We start from the raw sequence: 16664 nt of genomic DNA on the forward strand, positions 1-16664 counted from the left end.
CGTTAATTGATTTTCCTTATAATCGTGAGGTGTAGTTTACTTCAGAAAAAATATAATATTCACTAAAATTTGCAATTCCACTGTACCATCACTATAATAACTGAAAACGATACAGATATTTTTTTGTAGTACATATTTCATGTTCTATTACAATAACTAACATCTCTCTAACATAGTAGATCATCGAGACAATAATAGATAGTCAATCACAATTGACTGAAGAATGCGTGAATGCCTTTACGCCCAGTCACAGACACCGCTGGATGGCTTGAAGCAAAGGCCAGGGGCGCACTGCATGAGGTGTTGTTCGTATTTACCATCAACATTCAGGATGCAGGTAATGAACCCGCAGGAGTTTGGATCAGGGATATTTCCTACTTGAGTACAAAGACCTGGGCTGGAGGTTGGGGCGACTGCGGTGGGTGCCTCTGTGACATCTGGGATGTCCGGGTTTGGTGACGGACTGGACTCTTCAGGGACTGGTTTGCCATTTCGAAGGACTGCGTTGATGGTCTTCAGGAGAGGGTATTTTTCACCGCAAATTCCCCTGAAATCGTCGGTTTCTATACTCCAGACCATGGCACCAGCTAAATCCAAGTCTCTGACGAGCTCTGCCTTTTCTCGGATTGATCTGTTTTAAAAAAAAACTCCAAATTTTTGAGGAATTAAACATTTCATAGGGCGACGCTGGGATATCGTCACTTCTATTGGGAGGTTCCACAATTTTTGTGCCGTTTTTGATAAAAAAAAATCGGGAATAAATATTTTACGAACGTATAGCAATGAATTTGTTCTTTTTTGGAACGTAGTTGAAGGACATATTCCTATCGACCAGCTTCGCTATGACTTTTTTATTTATTACCATTCCCTCGCCTTATCCTAATGAAAAAATTCATGCAAATTTGGAAAATTAATACCAAAATATTTCTATAGAAACGATTTTAACAGGCTGAGTTGAAATCTATAGATTTTTCTCGTGAAGATTGCAAAGAGGACTCACGACATACGAAATTTTTCTCTCAGAGCATCAACTCACCTGACATTATCGTATCCGACCCATTGATCTCCCTTAGTGGTATAGGGTGCCCGACGTTCTTCATCGTAAACAACCCTCCAGCCCCCATGTGCGTGCATCTCACAGATCTCATTGTATCCCAACATTCCAGGCTCACGAGTGTAAGGTCCAGCAACACCAGCACCACGAGCTAGAGATCCAACTTGGTTCTGCGACGGATTCGCCAGTTTGAAGGCACGTCCATAGAGTGGCATTCCGAGGACCAGTTTCTCCCTAGGGGCACCTTGTTGCAACCAGTACTTGACTGCAGCTTGCTGGGAAAAAATGTCAATCAATCAGAAGGGAAAGTTAGTTAACAAGTTGGAAATTGTTCTCTTGTTGGAAAGGGCTTCAGATTATCCTCAATATTCGCTGCAATTTAGAAGACTTTCCTTCGTTATTTTTTCGGGGACAAAAGAGAAATTTCGAACACTTACAACAGTGAATTTCTTATCCACTGCAGAGTCGGAGGAGGCAGACTGAAGGGGTGCATTGAGGCCAGTGACAGCATCCCAGGCACCATGGAGATCATAAGCCATGATGTTGATAAAGTCCAAATACTTGCTCATCTCAGGAATATTAAATGACTTTGATGCAGACGACTCTGCAGCAGCCACAGCAGCAGTCAAAATCAGTCCTTCTTTATCAAAACGTGACCTCAAGACCTTCAGGAGCTCCACATAATTTTTGCGGTCCTGGGGAGCCCCTCCACGCTGTGCTGGATACTCCCAGTCGACGTCGAAACCGTCAAAGCCCCATTTTCTGACGAATTTAACGACATCATCGGCGAATTTTTCACGTGATTCTGGTTTAGATGCCATCTGGGAGTACGTTGATGAGCCCTCATTCCATCCACCGATGGCTATCAGCGTCTTCACTGAAGGGTTCTTCTTACGCAGGGCATTGAAACGTCCGAAACCATCCCTGCCCCATTCGTCGGGAAGATCTTGCCAAGGATCGAGAACCTTCACCTTGTCACTTTCGATGCCCACGAAGGTGTAGATCAGGTGGGTGCAGACGGTGGGGTCGATGTCACTGATTTCAAATTTACCATTTCCCGGACGATAGACCGACCAGCTACCATAGTAGCACACTACTTTCTCTGTGAAAATTGAGAGATCAGAATTTCACCCTACGATGATTCCGTGTTTCGGAATTAGTTTACAATACGCGGAGACAAAAAAGACACTAGTGCACCAGGGTGCGTGTGACGTCACTCGTGATAAGATAAAGATCATCATGATTTTGAGTTTCTATCGGAAGTTCTTCAATTAGTCATCAATCGACTATCAAGCATTAAGTAAAATGTATATTCACTCACTATTATCGGACGCCCTGACGACGGTCAACGCCAAACAGCTAGCGAGAAACAATAAGACGCGCATCTAGAAATGAAAGGAATTTCCTAAATTACTAATCAGGATAATTCCAGTCAGAATAGTTTCAGAAGCAATGAAAATCCTTTTTTTAGTGCATTGGCGTATTTAGTCCGTCTCAATTAGAAAAACCCATTCGTTAAAGAGCTTTATTATTTATACTGAGTCGTTTGTGATAATATGCAGATGAACTTTTAGCCCACCGACGATTTTTCAAACATCTTCAGGAGATTTATCGAAACATCTGAGGATCTCCCTGCGCGCCCCAACCGCGACCAAAAATTCTTTGTCAGGGATTCGCAAGAGAATTTTTCCCTACAAATATGTTCGGAGTTCAGACCGATTATTTAAAAAATATTTTCTGCGGAGAGACATTATGTATCTGTTGACAAAACACATTATTTCGATTGGATATTCTTCTCCGAGTGATTTCGAATTGGCGCAAGACAAGAACGATAAAATCAATCGATAAAAATTGTTTGTAGATGGATCAATGCTCGCAAAAGGCCATTACCACTACAATAGATCTCCCACAATAAATTATAATAAACGATAAGGTATTTTTTTTAATTTTATTTTGTTGGAAAGCCAAAGGCAGCACTATTAATGTATTAATTGAGAAAAAATGTAGAGGCAATCCATTTTACGCTGCGCACAAAATGTGAGTCAATTCATTTTACAGGAAAACCCCCGCAAAAACTAATCGCTGAATCCCAAAGACCTTTGCGATCATTTTTCGTACAATAAAAAAAGTTTGGAAAAAATAAAAAGTTGTCCGAAGTTCTGTCCAAAAGGTATCTAAACATTTCAAGTCCTTGTCAAAAGTCAGACAAATTTTTATTTTAATTAGAGATTTTTTTTTATGCACGATGAGTCGTATACGAGAACAATTCACTAAAGTTATGATTCATCTGTCTATTTACCTCTATCGATTGACGATGTGAGCCCTTGAATGAACGAACTCAAACTGATATCAATTGCCAAGATAACGATACTTATATACCTGATTTTGTAGATTGCGTAACTTTTCGTGTTTTCAGATAATCCCTGGAGGGAACGGGAAAGGATTATTAAGAATTCCTCATCCACATCAAATTCATCATTCAAAGATTTCCGTCAATACGCCGGGTCAGCCCCAGCGATTTCTCTGATTGTTCAATAGCAGGTCGGGTTATTCAGTTGTCAATGCTCTAGTTGCCGCACATTACGTACGTGCCGATGAATATTATTGTCCCCACGTAAATTATATCTTGGAGCCGCTATGACCTATTGTTAATGGATTTAAGACACATGTTTCCTGGTTCTCGACGTCAGCTTCGCAAATTTAGGTGTGAACATTCGTTCAGTAATCTATCAGATCACAACTGATGCCCGTGAAGAATTGCACGTAATGCCTTCATCAAAATTACATCGCAAAATTAATTTTTTGTGACGGAGTAAGAACAAACAAGACTTGTGTAATGAATTGTTCCTTGATTGTTCTCTCTTCTTCAAATATTTATTCAATATCTTGATAACAACAATATGTCAGATATCAATTTTATTAACAGTTATTGACAATTTTATTGACAAAATCTTAGTTAAGAGCTAATTGTATAATTAATTAATGCGCATAATTCTGCATTTATATTTTATAAGAGGTTTTCTTTTGCTTATGAAGTGCTTTGATATTATTTCTCCTCTGGGCGATAGTTCGTAACCTTCTCCAGTAGGCTTTGGTGTTGGGGTCTAGCTCTTCAAGTTTCGGAGGATTGTCAGTCCAAATAGTCCACAACCAGTCTGGGTACTCACTCTCGGGTTTGAGCTTGACATCCTCACCTTCTTTGTAGATGTTCGAGCCACAGACGTAATTCACCAGTTTGTGGGCGTCAGTCTCCACTGGGAGAATTATTTTTCCGGGGCCTGTTAAACTCTTCTTCGATTTTTTTGCCTTCCCAAGTGTCGTTGCTGAAAAGAATGGACGAATAACCAATTAGTTATGATGGCCATTTTTATTGAATGGTTTGCTCTGGGTAGTCCACACAATCTGAGGATTCCATGTAAGGTCTACATGAATTTTGAAGATCGATAAGGGTGACAAATCCTGAGGAGTCTCATCCAATATCCAGGAAAATTTCCAGTAGAAGACTGGTCAACAATGGGGTAATCCGTGGGTGAGTTCTTGAGAGTCAAATGTTTACACTATTGAATCATAGATAATTGTTTCATAGACGGTACTTATTAGTTCAAGTGCTGAACTAAGTGGATTTGCTCGCCGCGATTTCCCACGTAGATTACGACTAAGAATTTTATGTGACGTTTCCAACGATAAAAAAGTGGATAATAAGTCATAGATTTTTCGACATTTTTAAATATGAAAAATGGTAATATGATGATAATTATTTGTCGTATTTGATATTTATTGATTTTTTTATTATTTTATGACATTATGTGTAGGGCAATGAATAAAAATAAATGAACGCAAATAGTAATATTCATGTTGGGTGTTTCTCATGGTCACGAATGGACAACTGGAAAGAAAGAATGAAAATGAAAGGTTCTTCAGCTTAGTTTTTAAGAGCATCTGACATATTGATGCTAAAATTCCCACAGTAATAAATATAAGTTTACGTTGTTGTCAGCTTTGATTCATTCGCTGAAAAAAGTTGTAGGCTATGAGATAAGACATAACCTCGAAATCAGAGTAACACGAATATGCCTCTGCCAATGGCAATGTAATTAATGATTCTTCACTATACCTGGTACTGCATATCCGCACTTTGACACGGTGTATTGGAGAGGTGAAAGGAGTAGTTTCGTCTGTCTAAATACAGAGAAAATCGGCACCAAAGTCATGTTAATTGACGTCGATCACCGTACAAATCTCCCAAATTTACTCTCCTAGCCGGAGATTATAGGAGAGATTGGTGACGCTTATGGAATGCCTTCAACCGCAATATTTCGAAGTGGTGGCGCATGAACTTCGAGGGTGAATGTGTCTGTTGGTAAGGCATTACCACGCAGTACGCATCTCCCCTCTAAATTTTGTCATAACAACATGCGCGACCAGTGCACACTCAGGTCATTACAAAAATATACATAAACGTATTAATGTTTGGCATTTGTTATTCCTTGAAGCTCAATAATGATTTCACTTTCTAACAATGACTGGGAGAAGAGTGAAGTGGGTGATAAACTTAGTCAACAATTATTCACAAAGGTGAGATTTCTATTTTGAGGTTAAGCATTCCCGGTTCTGAATATTCATAACTGAAAAAGAAAATAGACGACCAGGAAAAACCACATCAATCCTTCTCATTCTAGTTATTCTTCTGCTTTTTAGACGAATTCTCAAAAGAAGAAGAAGAAGAATCGTGACAGAAAGAAGCTCAAAAACCCGAAGCTCCCACAGCAGAACATCTCAACGCCTATTGAAACCACTAAAGATCAGATAATCAGCCTTAAAAAAAATTTCAAAATAATAAAACAGAAGACACTGACATCTAAGGTCGACAAGAATGTTCAATCTACTAAGAAATCACCTAAGAGGAATTCTCCAAATGTCAAAAAGCAAGCAACCACGAAGAAGGAATTCTTCAAATCTCTGAAGCAAAAATCATTACTCTCGAAATCGAAGGAAACCCCAAAATTTGAAGATCCAAAAAGCTCTCTAGAGAAAAAGGCTCAGATTTCCCAAAACAATGCAAAATCTCCTAAAAATCAAAAGCAAAAGAAGGGGAAGAACCGAAATGAGGAGAGAAGGAACGTTTCAAAACCAAATTTGAGGAAAAATCTGAAGCCTGAGAATCGACAAGAATCGAAACGAAAGCTTGTTAAATTAGATCTGCAAGGGAACACAAAAATAAATGTTACCAAATTGGCACATCTGTTGAAAGATAAAGGAGTGACGGAGAAATCCCAGAGCCTGAGGGAGAGGATGGTCGCTCAGTTGAGAGCATCGAGATTCAGATATCTAAATGAAGAGCTTTACAAAAATGACTCGACAGTTACAAAGCAAATGTTCAAGGAGGATCCGGAGGCTTTCAAGGCTTATCATGATGGGTACCAGCAGCAGGTCAACCATTGGCCTGTAAATCCACTTGATATCATAATTGCTGCAGTAAAGAAAATGTAAGATTAATAACTTTATCCACCTCCATCTATAAAATTAAGACTAGAAGAATGTAGTCCTCGCTTTATTACTAAACTATTCGGTGGAAACAAAGTATTGAAATTTGAATTACAGTCTTGAAATGATTTTAGGCCGAAAGATTGGATAATTGCTGATTTTGGATGTGGAGAGGCAAGACTAGCAGCTTCCGTTAGCCAAAAGGTCCATTCTATTGATTTCGTGGCGTTGAATGATCGAGTGACCGCATGTGATATGGCTCACACTCCCCTTCTGATCGCTGGAGCCAATGTCGTAGTATTCTGTTTGTCTCTGATGGGAACTAATCTCAATGATTATCTTCGAGAGGCGAATCGGGTGTTGAAAAAAGAGTAAGACATTTAAATATCAACATCATTGCTTTGTTAATTGTAACAGTCGTCTATAAAAATTCAACTTTTTGTGTTCTGTTGCAGCGGAATTTTAAAAATTGCTGAAGTCGAGAGTCGATTCGACAATATCGAGGAGTTCATGAACCTTCTAGCCAGCTTTGGATTCAAAAATACATGGAAGGACTTGTCTCACAATTTATTTTATTTCATGGACTTTAAAAAAATTTCCGAAGTTACCGTAAAAAATCAGAAGATCCCACAATTAACGTTGAAACCTTGTTTATATAAGAAGAGATAATTAAACGTGAGACCGAAATAAAACCTTATTTTTAATGTATTGTTCATCTGCCAAATTTTACATTTGTTGTTTATTCATTACAGAATGGTCCTAACAAACTTGTCCGGAAGCATTTTCAAAACTTCATTCGGAAGAAAAAAAGTCCAATTCCATCGTAGCGATTACAAATCATTGTTATCATCTCCTCGATGATTCGAAAAAAATTCGAATAATGCCAAACAAAGGCGGGAATAATTCAAATACTCCTCCCAATACTTCACAACAGCGCAATGACAAACAAACAGTAATAAACTCGATCCCTGACGATATGGATAATACCAATATCCATACCTATCACAAAAATATGTACATACCCAACCCAATAGCTATTTAACCAAACGTCAATGATAAAATCGTGACGACAATTCGCCGAAGGCTCGTCGACGAGGGGTATCACATTGGGGGTTATGTAATGCCCATAAGCAATTGTACCAAGTCCCAGGTAAATAGCAATTACTCATCCTTCAATCCTGGTAAAGCGAGAAAATGAATTGCAAGTTTTTGTTGTCGTATCCTTAGCAACAGACCCTGTTAGAAATACCCTCTGAGTAATTAGTAGTGAGGTGAGGATTGCAATATTCAATCAAAATAGATGTTTTTGTATTTTATCGAATTAAGGCCAAAAAATTGACGTTTAACGTGAGGGGAAAATCAGCAACTGTTCATGCTGATACTGAGGAGGATAATCAGTTTTTTACGATTGCACCAGCTTTACCTATTCTACCTGGTGCACCTGCTCCATTAAAACTGACTAAACGTACCTACAGCTCTCTGAAGTAAGTTTTACATTTTTTAAGTCTTTTTCATTATTTATTTATTTATATGAGGGTTTTTAGCACTGACCACAATATGCATCCACCATTTAATCAACTTTGTTTTTAAAGATTATCAATTTGTTTTTTATGGTATCAGAAAAATCGCAAGAATTTCAAGGACTAAAAAATCTCATGTGACTAGCTCGTGACTTTTCGAACTCCTTCCACCCCCTGAATCACCGTTTTTCTCACAGTTCTGCAGGTTCAACGTTCGCCTTCGAAGATGCCGAGACCGGAGGCTGTGATGTCGTCGCATTACAGCAGGCTGGAGAGGGCAGATCAGTGGTGGCCTCCCGAACGCCCCAGGAGCGCGAGAAGAATCCAGACAGAATCTGCCTGGATCGCCGAGGTCTCACAACCTTCCCGGACATATGTAGCGAACCAAAACTTCGTCTCATGTCACTCCAGCATAACCTTCTCTCCAGAATCGAGGGGGACAACTTTATTCATCTAACGAAACTGGTGTTCCTAGACCTCTACGACAATCAGATCGAGAAAATCTGCGATCTCACCCCCTTGGAGAACCTGCGAGTACTGTTGATAGGTAAAAATCGGATCAAGAAAATTGAGGGACTGAAGCCCCTCACGAAACTGGAAGTTCTGGATCTCCATGGAAACCAGATCGTCCAGATTTCCGGGCTCGAAGAGCTTTCGTCGTTGAAAGTCTTGAATCTCGCTGGAAACAACGTGAAGACCATTGGTTTCAACGACTTCCACGGACTGTCTTCCCTCAAAGAATTGAACCTGAAGAGAAATAAAATTAAGAAGCTACTGGGGTTCGGAGAAACTCCACAGCTTCAGAAACTTTATCTAAGCAACAACGACATTCAGAAGATTGAAGACATGGGCTCGTTGGCGAAATCCCTCCAGATCAGGGAAGTTACGATTGATGGAAACCCGGTGACCTTGAGTGCCGACTGTGTTTCTTTCCTGGTGTCTTATCTACCCAATCTTCAAGTGCTGTCGACAATGCAGGTGAGGAAAGATCGAGTCAATTTCTCACGTTTCTGCTTTGGAATCGACACTTTGTAGTTCTTCAATGCCCAGGCTTATTTGTGTTAATTTGTGTTTGCAATAAATTACAAACGGGTGCAAATGCTATTTATTAGGACGTGTCTGGATATTTGCACGCATCAGCATATTAGGGTACCTGTTAAAATCGTAAACCGCCCCCGAGATCCTCCTATTTCCAGAAGAATAATTTCAGTGATGAATGACGTGAACTACAACGGTATTTAAGTCATTATAAATTTACTTCCTTGAACATCCTTTCTCCACGAAGTTACCCCTTATAATCCCCCCCCCCTCTCCCCCACTCACTTAATGGAGGTGGCATCCTATTGGTCGGGTGGGAAGACTTCTGATTGGTCGACATGTGAAGGGTGGGGGTAGGTGTGTGGAGGGGGTAGGTGTGTGGAGGGGGTAGGTGTGTGGAGGGGGTGGCAGGTATAAAAGGGGTTGATCTGCAAACTGCTGTCATTCCATAACTTCCTAGAGAAGCATTAACATGGAATTTTTCGGAAAGCTCATGCGTTTTTTAGGTGTTGGCAAGCCCGACCTGAATCTAACTGCAAATTTGCCAGTAGAAGTTGTGCAGTTGGTTCTTAGGCATCTTGATGCTCAATCTCTTTTGAATGCTGCTCGAGTATCCCGGGCATGGCACGGTGTCTGTCGGGGTGACCCTCGACTGAGGGCCACCGCTAGACGTTATCTCAGGAGAAAGAAAAGGGTTTTGTACGACCTAGCGAAGCCGTCCAAGAAGACCACCGAGAGAGTAGTGATGAAACCTTCGAAGAAGGCATTCGCTACCTCTCGTCCGGTTGTCTTCAGTTATGGCCCTTCTGGTGTCTTGAAGGGCTATCCCAAGCCTCGTAATGTGCTCCGACCTTTACTGACCGCAAATGCAAAACAACTACTTAGGTTTTAGGTAAAATAGTAAGTTAGGTGGTAATTTATTACACATTGTTGGCCAACAAATTAATTTAAGGTAGATGTAAGATGATAAATTAAATGAATACAATTATAAAATAGTAGGGTACCCTGGGCTTGCATAGGAATTAATAGGTAATCAGCTTGACGATGTATATTTATTTTATAATTAATTGCCGATTAATAAATATTGCGTAAAACCTTATAAACCTATTTTTTTTCTTCATTGAGTTTTCAGACATATGAATTCTGATTTACTCGTGACGACAACATATTAGTTGAATTGAAGAAATGACCAATTGCTACCAATAATTGTCTAATTATTGTGGAAATGGGATAATTTTGCATAAACGCATAATTATATTTAAAATTTTGAACAAGAAATATTTTATGAGGAGACAAAATTTTGCATATCTATCGAATTGGCCACCCCCTTCTTCGTATTTGAATGCAATGTTTACACATTCCCTTGAATTTTCAAAAAAAAAACTCCCTATGTCCTTACCACTCCCGTTTCATAGCCCTGTTTTGCTCACAGGTGAACGAACAAGTCAGACGAGCGGCAATGGCCTGGCGCACGACGAAAGAGCAATCGAACTCAGCCTTTCTGGACCTCAGCACTCAAGTCTGCGTGAACGTCCGTCGGGAAGAGGTGATTACCAATGCCAAAACCAACTGGGAGCTTCTGCGGTCACAGACGAGGTGTTTTACGAGCAATTCCATCAAGACCAACGGCATCAAGAACGAGAAAATCCGAGGTCTGAATCTCCAGAATTCCAGTAAATTCGACACTGTGAAGTTGAAAAGCCTGGAAGAGGCCAAGAGCCGGGGTTTTGGTTCTCTCACGTCAATAAACGAGAAGGTCGAAGCCAAGAAGATTCAGTTCAAAAAGAGGAGTAGCTCCTCTGACGGACTCTTCCGACTCGATAACATCAACAAAGTCAATGCCCTTGATTTCAAACTTCCGCCAATTCTTGTTCCCATCATCAATAACCTGACGAATAACAAGATCAGTGAGGGCCTGAGAAATCCCAAGTGCCTGATGATGGACAGCATGGACATGACGACTGATTCTGAGCTCGACAGCTCCGAAAGTCACGAGAGCCTGAAAACAGCCCTCAGAAGTCATTTATTGAAATGTTCTCGAGCTGTCTCTGTTGATGGGGACAAGTCCAACGTATACAATTACTGTAATGGTCCTCTCGGTGGAAAAAAGGATGACGGGGGAAAGGGCAACATGAAGGTATTTCGGGCGCATGTTAAGGCAAATTCTACTGGGGGGTTTTATAACAAGGACAAGGGATTCTACAGTCTACTAGAGAACTGCAAGGAAACCGAGGACCTGTTCAGCTTGAGTCATTTGAAGACTAGTAGTTTGGATAGTAATAAGTCGACCATGGAGAGCAGCAGCAGTTCCACGACTAAGGCTGATGACCTGGAGGACTTTGAGGATGACAGGGGTAGGGTTAAGAGTGCGGGGATCAAGAAGATGGTCCATTATAAGAATAACAGAGCGGCCACTGCCAGGGCGAAGCACAGGGCGGTTGCAGTTGCTACACCACCACCTGTCGTCAATACTCCTAAGGAGAAGGAACAAGGTGGGCACTTGTGGCTCTCTATTTTGGGTTTGGGGTGGGAAGTTCCGTTCAATAATACATTTGGCTGATGAGAAATATGTGTTTCACTTGCACTTAATATGTTATAACGAGTTATTGATCGGAAAAATGATTGATTATTGTTTTGTATTTGAATTGTTCCCAGGTGGTGATTATTTAGTGGAAATCGTTGGGCGATGTCTGAACGTCTACGGTCAGGGTGCGCTACGCTTCATCGACCGACTCTGGGACGCAACAAAAGCCAATGATGTTAATGTAGTTAAATTCAATTATGTGCAGTTCAATGGGATTGCTACAGTATTAAACAAATTAAAGATTCGGTTCCCGAATGCCGAACACTTTATATTCAAGGAGACTAATATCAGTCATCTGGGGCAATTGAATGCACTTGCCGAGGTCCAAGGGTTGAGCAGCATTCAGATAGAGGCCGAGGGAAATCCCATTATTTCCAAGGATTGGAGAATTTATGCGGTGTTTAGGTTGGCGCACTGGGGACTTAAAGTTATCAATGGAAAGGAGGTGAGATAGAAAATCATTTTTTGGAAATTTAGAGGGTTTAAACAACTTTTGCGAAGACTTCTTCGTTTCTGAGTAATAAATTATTTCTGACAGATAACAGATCGTGATATTGAATTAGCGAATGAAGAGTATTCTGGACTGACAGACATTGTCATGTGGTCACTGCCAGAGTCGTTGTTGCAGCCTTTATTGCAAAGATTACATTTGGAAAAGGCTCAGAGACAAAATGGGGAACAAATCACTGCCAAACAGTTTTTATTCAGCAGTGATCCTGCATTGAGAAATGTCGTGGCCAAGGAGGCACTGCAGTGGCGTCGTGGTAATGTAACACAGGTAAAAATAGAGTCAAGATTTAATTATTTTCTCAGCACTCTTCATTTTTTGTACAAATGTCAGAAGTATTTAAGAAAAAACTGCTATAAGTTTTGAAATTCGCAGGCTTTGACCTGTCGTTAGTTAATAATTTCCCTCAATTTTAGGAGGATCTTATTGCTCGACATAAGGGCAAAGTTCACTTATCGAATTTAATAGACCAAACACTGGATGCAATTCAAAAGCTTCAAATCCTCGAACGCGAATGGCCAAACATCCTCAACGAATTAATTCGCACGACGTTAAACGATTATTCCCAGATGAATTTGTACATGAAGCGTTGCAGTAAAATACTCGAAGGTGATAAATAGATGCTATAAATTTTGTGATTAAGTGGAAGACCGTAAAGCTCCACAATTTCTACAATTCTGCCAAATACTCAAAAGTAATAAAATCGTTATTCCGTAAAATAAGGAATGAAAAAATCAGTAAATATTGTTCTTCAACAAATTCACTTAATCACAAAATAATTATTGATTATGAATAAACTTAGGTACAAAGGGTCGATAAAAACTCCAAGTTACTGTTGTTTTTACACTAAATAACTTTATCACTGTTACTAATAGTTCATTTGATAAAAAAAAAGTGAAGTTTAACTTTGAAAAACCAAAGAACAGAGTTGAATATTCAATACAATGCATGATCGGCACGCTGTATTAGCGGTAATGAGAGTATTCACAATGTAAGAGAATTTTTTATAAATTAAAAAAATGAAAGCCCAAAATAAAAGGAACGAAAAAATTTTTCCGTTTAGTCTCATTAAATTTTAAGCATAAATATTACATACAGTGAAGTGAAATAATACCTATCAATTGAATGTTTTAATGAAGAGTCTTCAATATGTTCTGTACGATTGTTTCAATTTTATCCATTTTTTTATTCATTTTATGATTTTTGTTATAAAATAGACTTTTTTTATCGTCTGAAATTCATTTCGAACCAATTATCGACTCAACACTGAAAGAAATTCTCGGTTTTTTCGTGTTATCATCGGAATGACTATCAGAATGTTCATCAAAATGATCAGAAGAACTAAAACCTGGACTGGTGAAATCGGCATTGGTCTCTGGAAAATAGTTCATCCAGGGTAAGGCGGGATGAGTAACATAGGATGGGTAGAACGTTTGAAGATCAACGGTGGCACTGGGAGTTTTTTTTTCCTCTCGCTCGACACATGATAGGCCAAGTAGGTGTCCATTTGGAATGACTGAAATGAAAAATATGTTCCAACAGTGAGATGGGTTTATTTTCACAGCGTGAAAGGAGGTGTAACTTATATATTTACATTAGTCGAGTGAGGGAATACAAAAGGTGGGTACAACTGTGAATAAATATCTCGTAAAGTCTATATTTGAGTTGCATTTGTGTATCTTCACACTAACAACATTTTAGTATCTACGGAGCGTTGTTGTTTACATTCCAAAGTCAATCATTATCCATAATTCAATTTAACAGTTAATTTTCTTGAAAAAGACACGAAGTTGAGTTGGAACTGATGGAAATGATTTTTTTTCTGACTAACAAGTCAATTGCTGGGCCTTAAATTCAAGCAATTGATTTCTGTCTCGAATTTTTAGAAAAAATATGGGAAAATCCAATGTCTACTATAATTTCCTTTGGATCAAAATGTTATCAAACATCACGTTTAAAGCATCAGCTGCACTAGCATATACTTCAAAAACTTCATTGGCTCACGTAAAAATACTTTAACTAGAATGAAAACTCACGAGGAGTCGAGATATGATGTCCTTCTAAGCTCTGAAAATTCTGAGTGACACTGATTCTGGTTTGTGTCACCTGGAGCTGATGATGTCTCTGAAAGTTCCTGAGCCTTCTCTGGTAAGCGGCGGCACTCTCTCGTGCACTGGGCACCGCTGGCTGCTGATAAGCCTCTTCTTGGCCCATTCCATCATTTCCGATTGCCCCCTGCGCCTGCTGCTGTCTTCGCAGGGCCACCTGAGCTGCCATCACCCTCTGCCTCTCCACAACAAGAAGACAACACGCACAACGACAGTCCTTCCACGCACACGATCTCTTGTGTCCTTTCAAGCCCGAAATTATCCCGTGATTTCTGCATCTCGCGCATTTGGGGCTCCTCAGACGTTGCTCGGTGCCCCGAGGCATCGAAAAATCTTCGCTACTTCGATCCATTTGAACTGTTTAAGAATTTAATTGTGAAAGAATTTTGAGAATTTTCTAAATTCCTTAATGTTTGAACTGCAATTGAATATTTCTGATTGCTTTGCAGATTCTGCGTGGGCGGAGGCAGTTGCGAAGTCGAGAAAAGTTACGAGTTTCGAGTTAATGTGAACTGACGAGACTCATGTGAGACATTGTTTCCTTAGGGAATAGTTAATCCCCACCTACATGTGAGATGTGAGTATTTTTAGGATGTGAACGTTACCATTGGCCTGTGTAGTTCAATTAGCCACGCCAGCGTTGATGGCTGGACCAATCCATGGTGACGATCTCATTAAGGTCTTTAGAGCACCAAACGCCTCAACGTTCTCGAAAAAATTCTATATTCCCTGATGAATTTCATTTAATTATTGTGTCAATGAACGACACCAAAAAACTTGAAAAATGTCTGAGAAATTATGAAATCGAATGGAGTTTTCGATTAATATGTCGAAATCTGATTTCACTCTGCAATAAAGATTCATTCTATATTTAATGTTTTTTTAATTTTAAGTAGCTTATTTTTCAATTATTATTAACTTGCTATAAATTTTTTTGCTGATCATAATCTTGAAAACTGGTAGTGTTCGGTATTTTTTTTTAATGAAGAAAGGAACCCTGGAGATGGTGTTCTGAATGCTTATATTCATTGATATCAATGGGCGAATAGATTTCTATTCGATTTTTACTATCGATATGCAACTCTTGGAAGCCAAACCAAAAATTTAATAATAGCCTCAGCTATGGGCTTTTAGTGAAGAAGCGATGTAACATCACTTTGGTCACACTTCACCAAGCCCGTGAGGATGGTGAATGGCCTGTCAGCATATTTGCTGTGACACCAACATGAACTGACGAAGATGTTAACAAAATTGAAAAAGTGAAAAAATAACACGAAGAAAAATTCACATGTTCTTCTCTCAAACTGACACTTCTTGGTTCCGGGCTCATTAGGGTGGAATTCCTCACATACTTTGCATTGATATTATTAAACCCCGACCGCCCCTATGGCACGAGTGTGGAAGAACCTGAAAGTGACATGTATAAATCTATTCATTGGAAAAAAATCCTCACAATTTTCAATTTATATTCCCAATTTTATTTGAAATTGATTTTGTGTCTGAAAAAAGTACGAAATGCTTCGGAATTGTCTATGATATAATTTTTTGTAAATAAACTGGCAATATTTTTAACTAATTCATTCTTTCACTTCAATTTACCATTCGCGTAATTAAAAATGATTTTTTAATTGCGATGGTATTTTTTGAAGCCCGATATTTAAAGATATTTCAAGAATTCCGATTTGTTTCAATAGAAAAATGTTACAAATGTTTAAAATGATCTCCCTTTGAGATTAAATCGTTTTTCCCCCAATCAAGTTTTATCAAGTGAAATAATTGCTGCAAACATTATTCCCACCCACGAACACGGAAGGACCCAAAGTGACGCTTACAGCTCTACCCATCAACTCAAAAGAGGCAAAAAATTATGAAAATAAGAGCGACTGCAGAGCGAAGACTCCAGAAGGGGGGAAAAATATAACGAAAAAATTGAGAGTAGAGTGCGCGCCGCGGTACATTAAAGAAGAAAAATAACAATGAGACGACGAACTCCAAGGGTTATCGAGGCAGGAGGATGTCCGGAGTGGTGTACGTTACAAAAACAATCTTTAAACTAATATTAACTGTTGGCAACATGTAAGACGATCGTATTAACGAGCTCTTAAAAGTCGGATCACAGAGAGGTGGACCATGTGGTCACAGCTGTTCGACTACCAAAATGTGTGTAGATCACTTTTGCGTAACTATTCTCTGTTTTTCTTTTTCATTCTCAATCCTTTGACTGATTCAAACCTTTCACCTGAATATCGGCGAAAATTAACAAGCTAAATCTACGATTTCCTGAAAAACTAACTTCATTCATTTTTAACTTAGAAATGTAAAGGAAAACAAGAAATAGTTGATAATTATTCACCTATTTAATAGCTTA

At 39.2% G+C, this 16664-nt stretch overlaps 5 protein-coding genes across 7 annotated transcripts; 2 read left to right on the top strand and 3 right to left on the bottom strand.

Moving 5' to 3' along the window:
* Positions 1–63: 63 nt before the first annotated feature.
* Positions 64–3439, bottom strand: LOC135165202 (chitinase-3-like protein 1). The gene is made up of 5 exons (XM_064126283.1): positions 3354–3439; positions 2376–2439; positions 1492–2156; positions 1037–1329; positions 64–631 (listed from the first exon to the last, which is right to left on the bottom strand). Exons 2-5 carry the CDS (start codon positions 2437–2439, stop codon positions 238–240), a joined length of 1416 nt encoding a protein of 471 aa, XP_063982353.1. The 5' UTR covers positions 3354–3439; the 3' UTR covers positions 64–237.
* A 452-nt stretch (positions 3440–3891) lies between these two features.
* Positions 3892–5386, bottom strand: LOC135165215 (large ribosomal subunit protein mL54). The gene is made up of 2 exons (XM_064126301.1): positions 5169–5386; positions 3892–4377 (listed from the first exon to the last, which is right to left on the bottom strand). The coding sequence occupies exons 1-2, from the start codon at positions 5263–5265 to the stop codon at positions 4055–4057; spliced, it is 420 nt and encodes a 139-aa protein (XP_063982371.1). The 5' UTR covers positions 5266–5386; the 3' UTR covers positions 3892–4054.
* A 30-nt stretch (positions 5387–5416) lies between these two features.
* Positions 5417–7427, top strand: LOC135165204 (uncharacterized). Of its 2 annotated transcripts, XM_064126286.1 has the most exons (5): positions 5417–5629; positions 5753–6540; positions 6673–6909; positions 6994–7213; positions 7291–7427. In XM_064126286.1, exons 1-4 carry the CDS (start codon positions 5555–5557, stop codon positions 7205–7207), a joined length of 1314 nt encoding a protein of 437 aa, XP_063982356.1. In that variant the 5' UTR covers positions 5417–5554; the 3' UTR covers positions 7208–7213; positions 7291–7427. The 2 variants fall into 2 exon arrangements, with proteins under 2 accessions (XP_063982356.1, XP_063982355.1); XM_064126285.1 differs by lacking the exon at positions 7291–7427 and having other exon boundaries at positions 6994–7246.
* A 131-nt stretch (positions 7428–7558) lies between these two features.
* On the top strand, positions 7559–13240 carry LOC135165193 (leucine-rich repeat-containing protein 49-like). 2 transcript variants are annotated; one of them, XM_064126258.1, is made up of 7 exons: positions 7559–7688; positions 7865–8022; positions 8256–9036; positions 10529–11588; positions 11752–12125; positions 12219–12458; positions 12605–13240. In XM_064126258.1, exons 1-7 carry the CDS (start codon positions 7659–7661, stop codon positions 12806–12808), a joined length of 2847 nt encoding a protein of 948 aa, XP_063982328.1. In that variant the 5' UTR covers positions 7559–7658; the 3' UTR covers positions 12809–13240. The 2 variants fall into 2 exon arrangements, with proteins under 2 accessions (XP_063982328.1, XP_063982329.1); XM_064126259.1 differs by lacking the exon at positions 12605–13240 and having other exon boundaries at positions 12226–12363.
* A 99-nt stretch (positions 13241–13339) lies between these two features.
* On the bottom strand, positions 13340–14909 carry LOC135165209 (doublesex- and mab-3-related transcription factor A1). The gene is made up of 2 exons (XM_064126294.1): positions 14225–14909; positions 13340–13704 (listed from the first exon to the last, which is right to left on the bottom strand). The coding sequence occupies exons 1-2, from the start codon at positions 14646–14648 to the stop codon at positions 13427–13429; spliced, it is 702 nt and encodes a 233-aa protein (XP_063982364.1). The 5' UTR covers positions 14649–14909; the 3' UTR covers positions 13340–13426.
* Positions 14910–16664: the final 1755 nt, after the last annotated feature.

The sequence above is a fragment of the Diachasmimorpha longicaudata genome, chromosome 8 (assembly GCF_034640455.1).
Source record: "Diachasmimorpha longicaudata isolate KC_UGA_2023 chromosome 8, iyDiaLong2, whole genome shotgun sequence".
Taxonomy (NCBI): domain Eukaryota; kingdom Metazoa; phylum Arthropoda; class Insecta; order Hymenoptera; family Braconidae; genus Diachasmimorpha; species Diachasmimorpha longicaudata.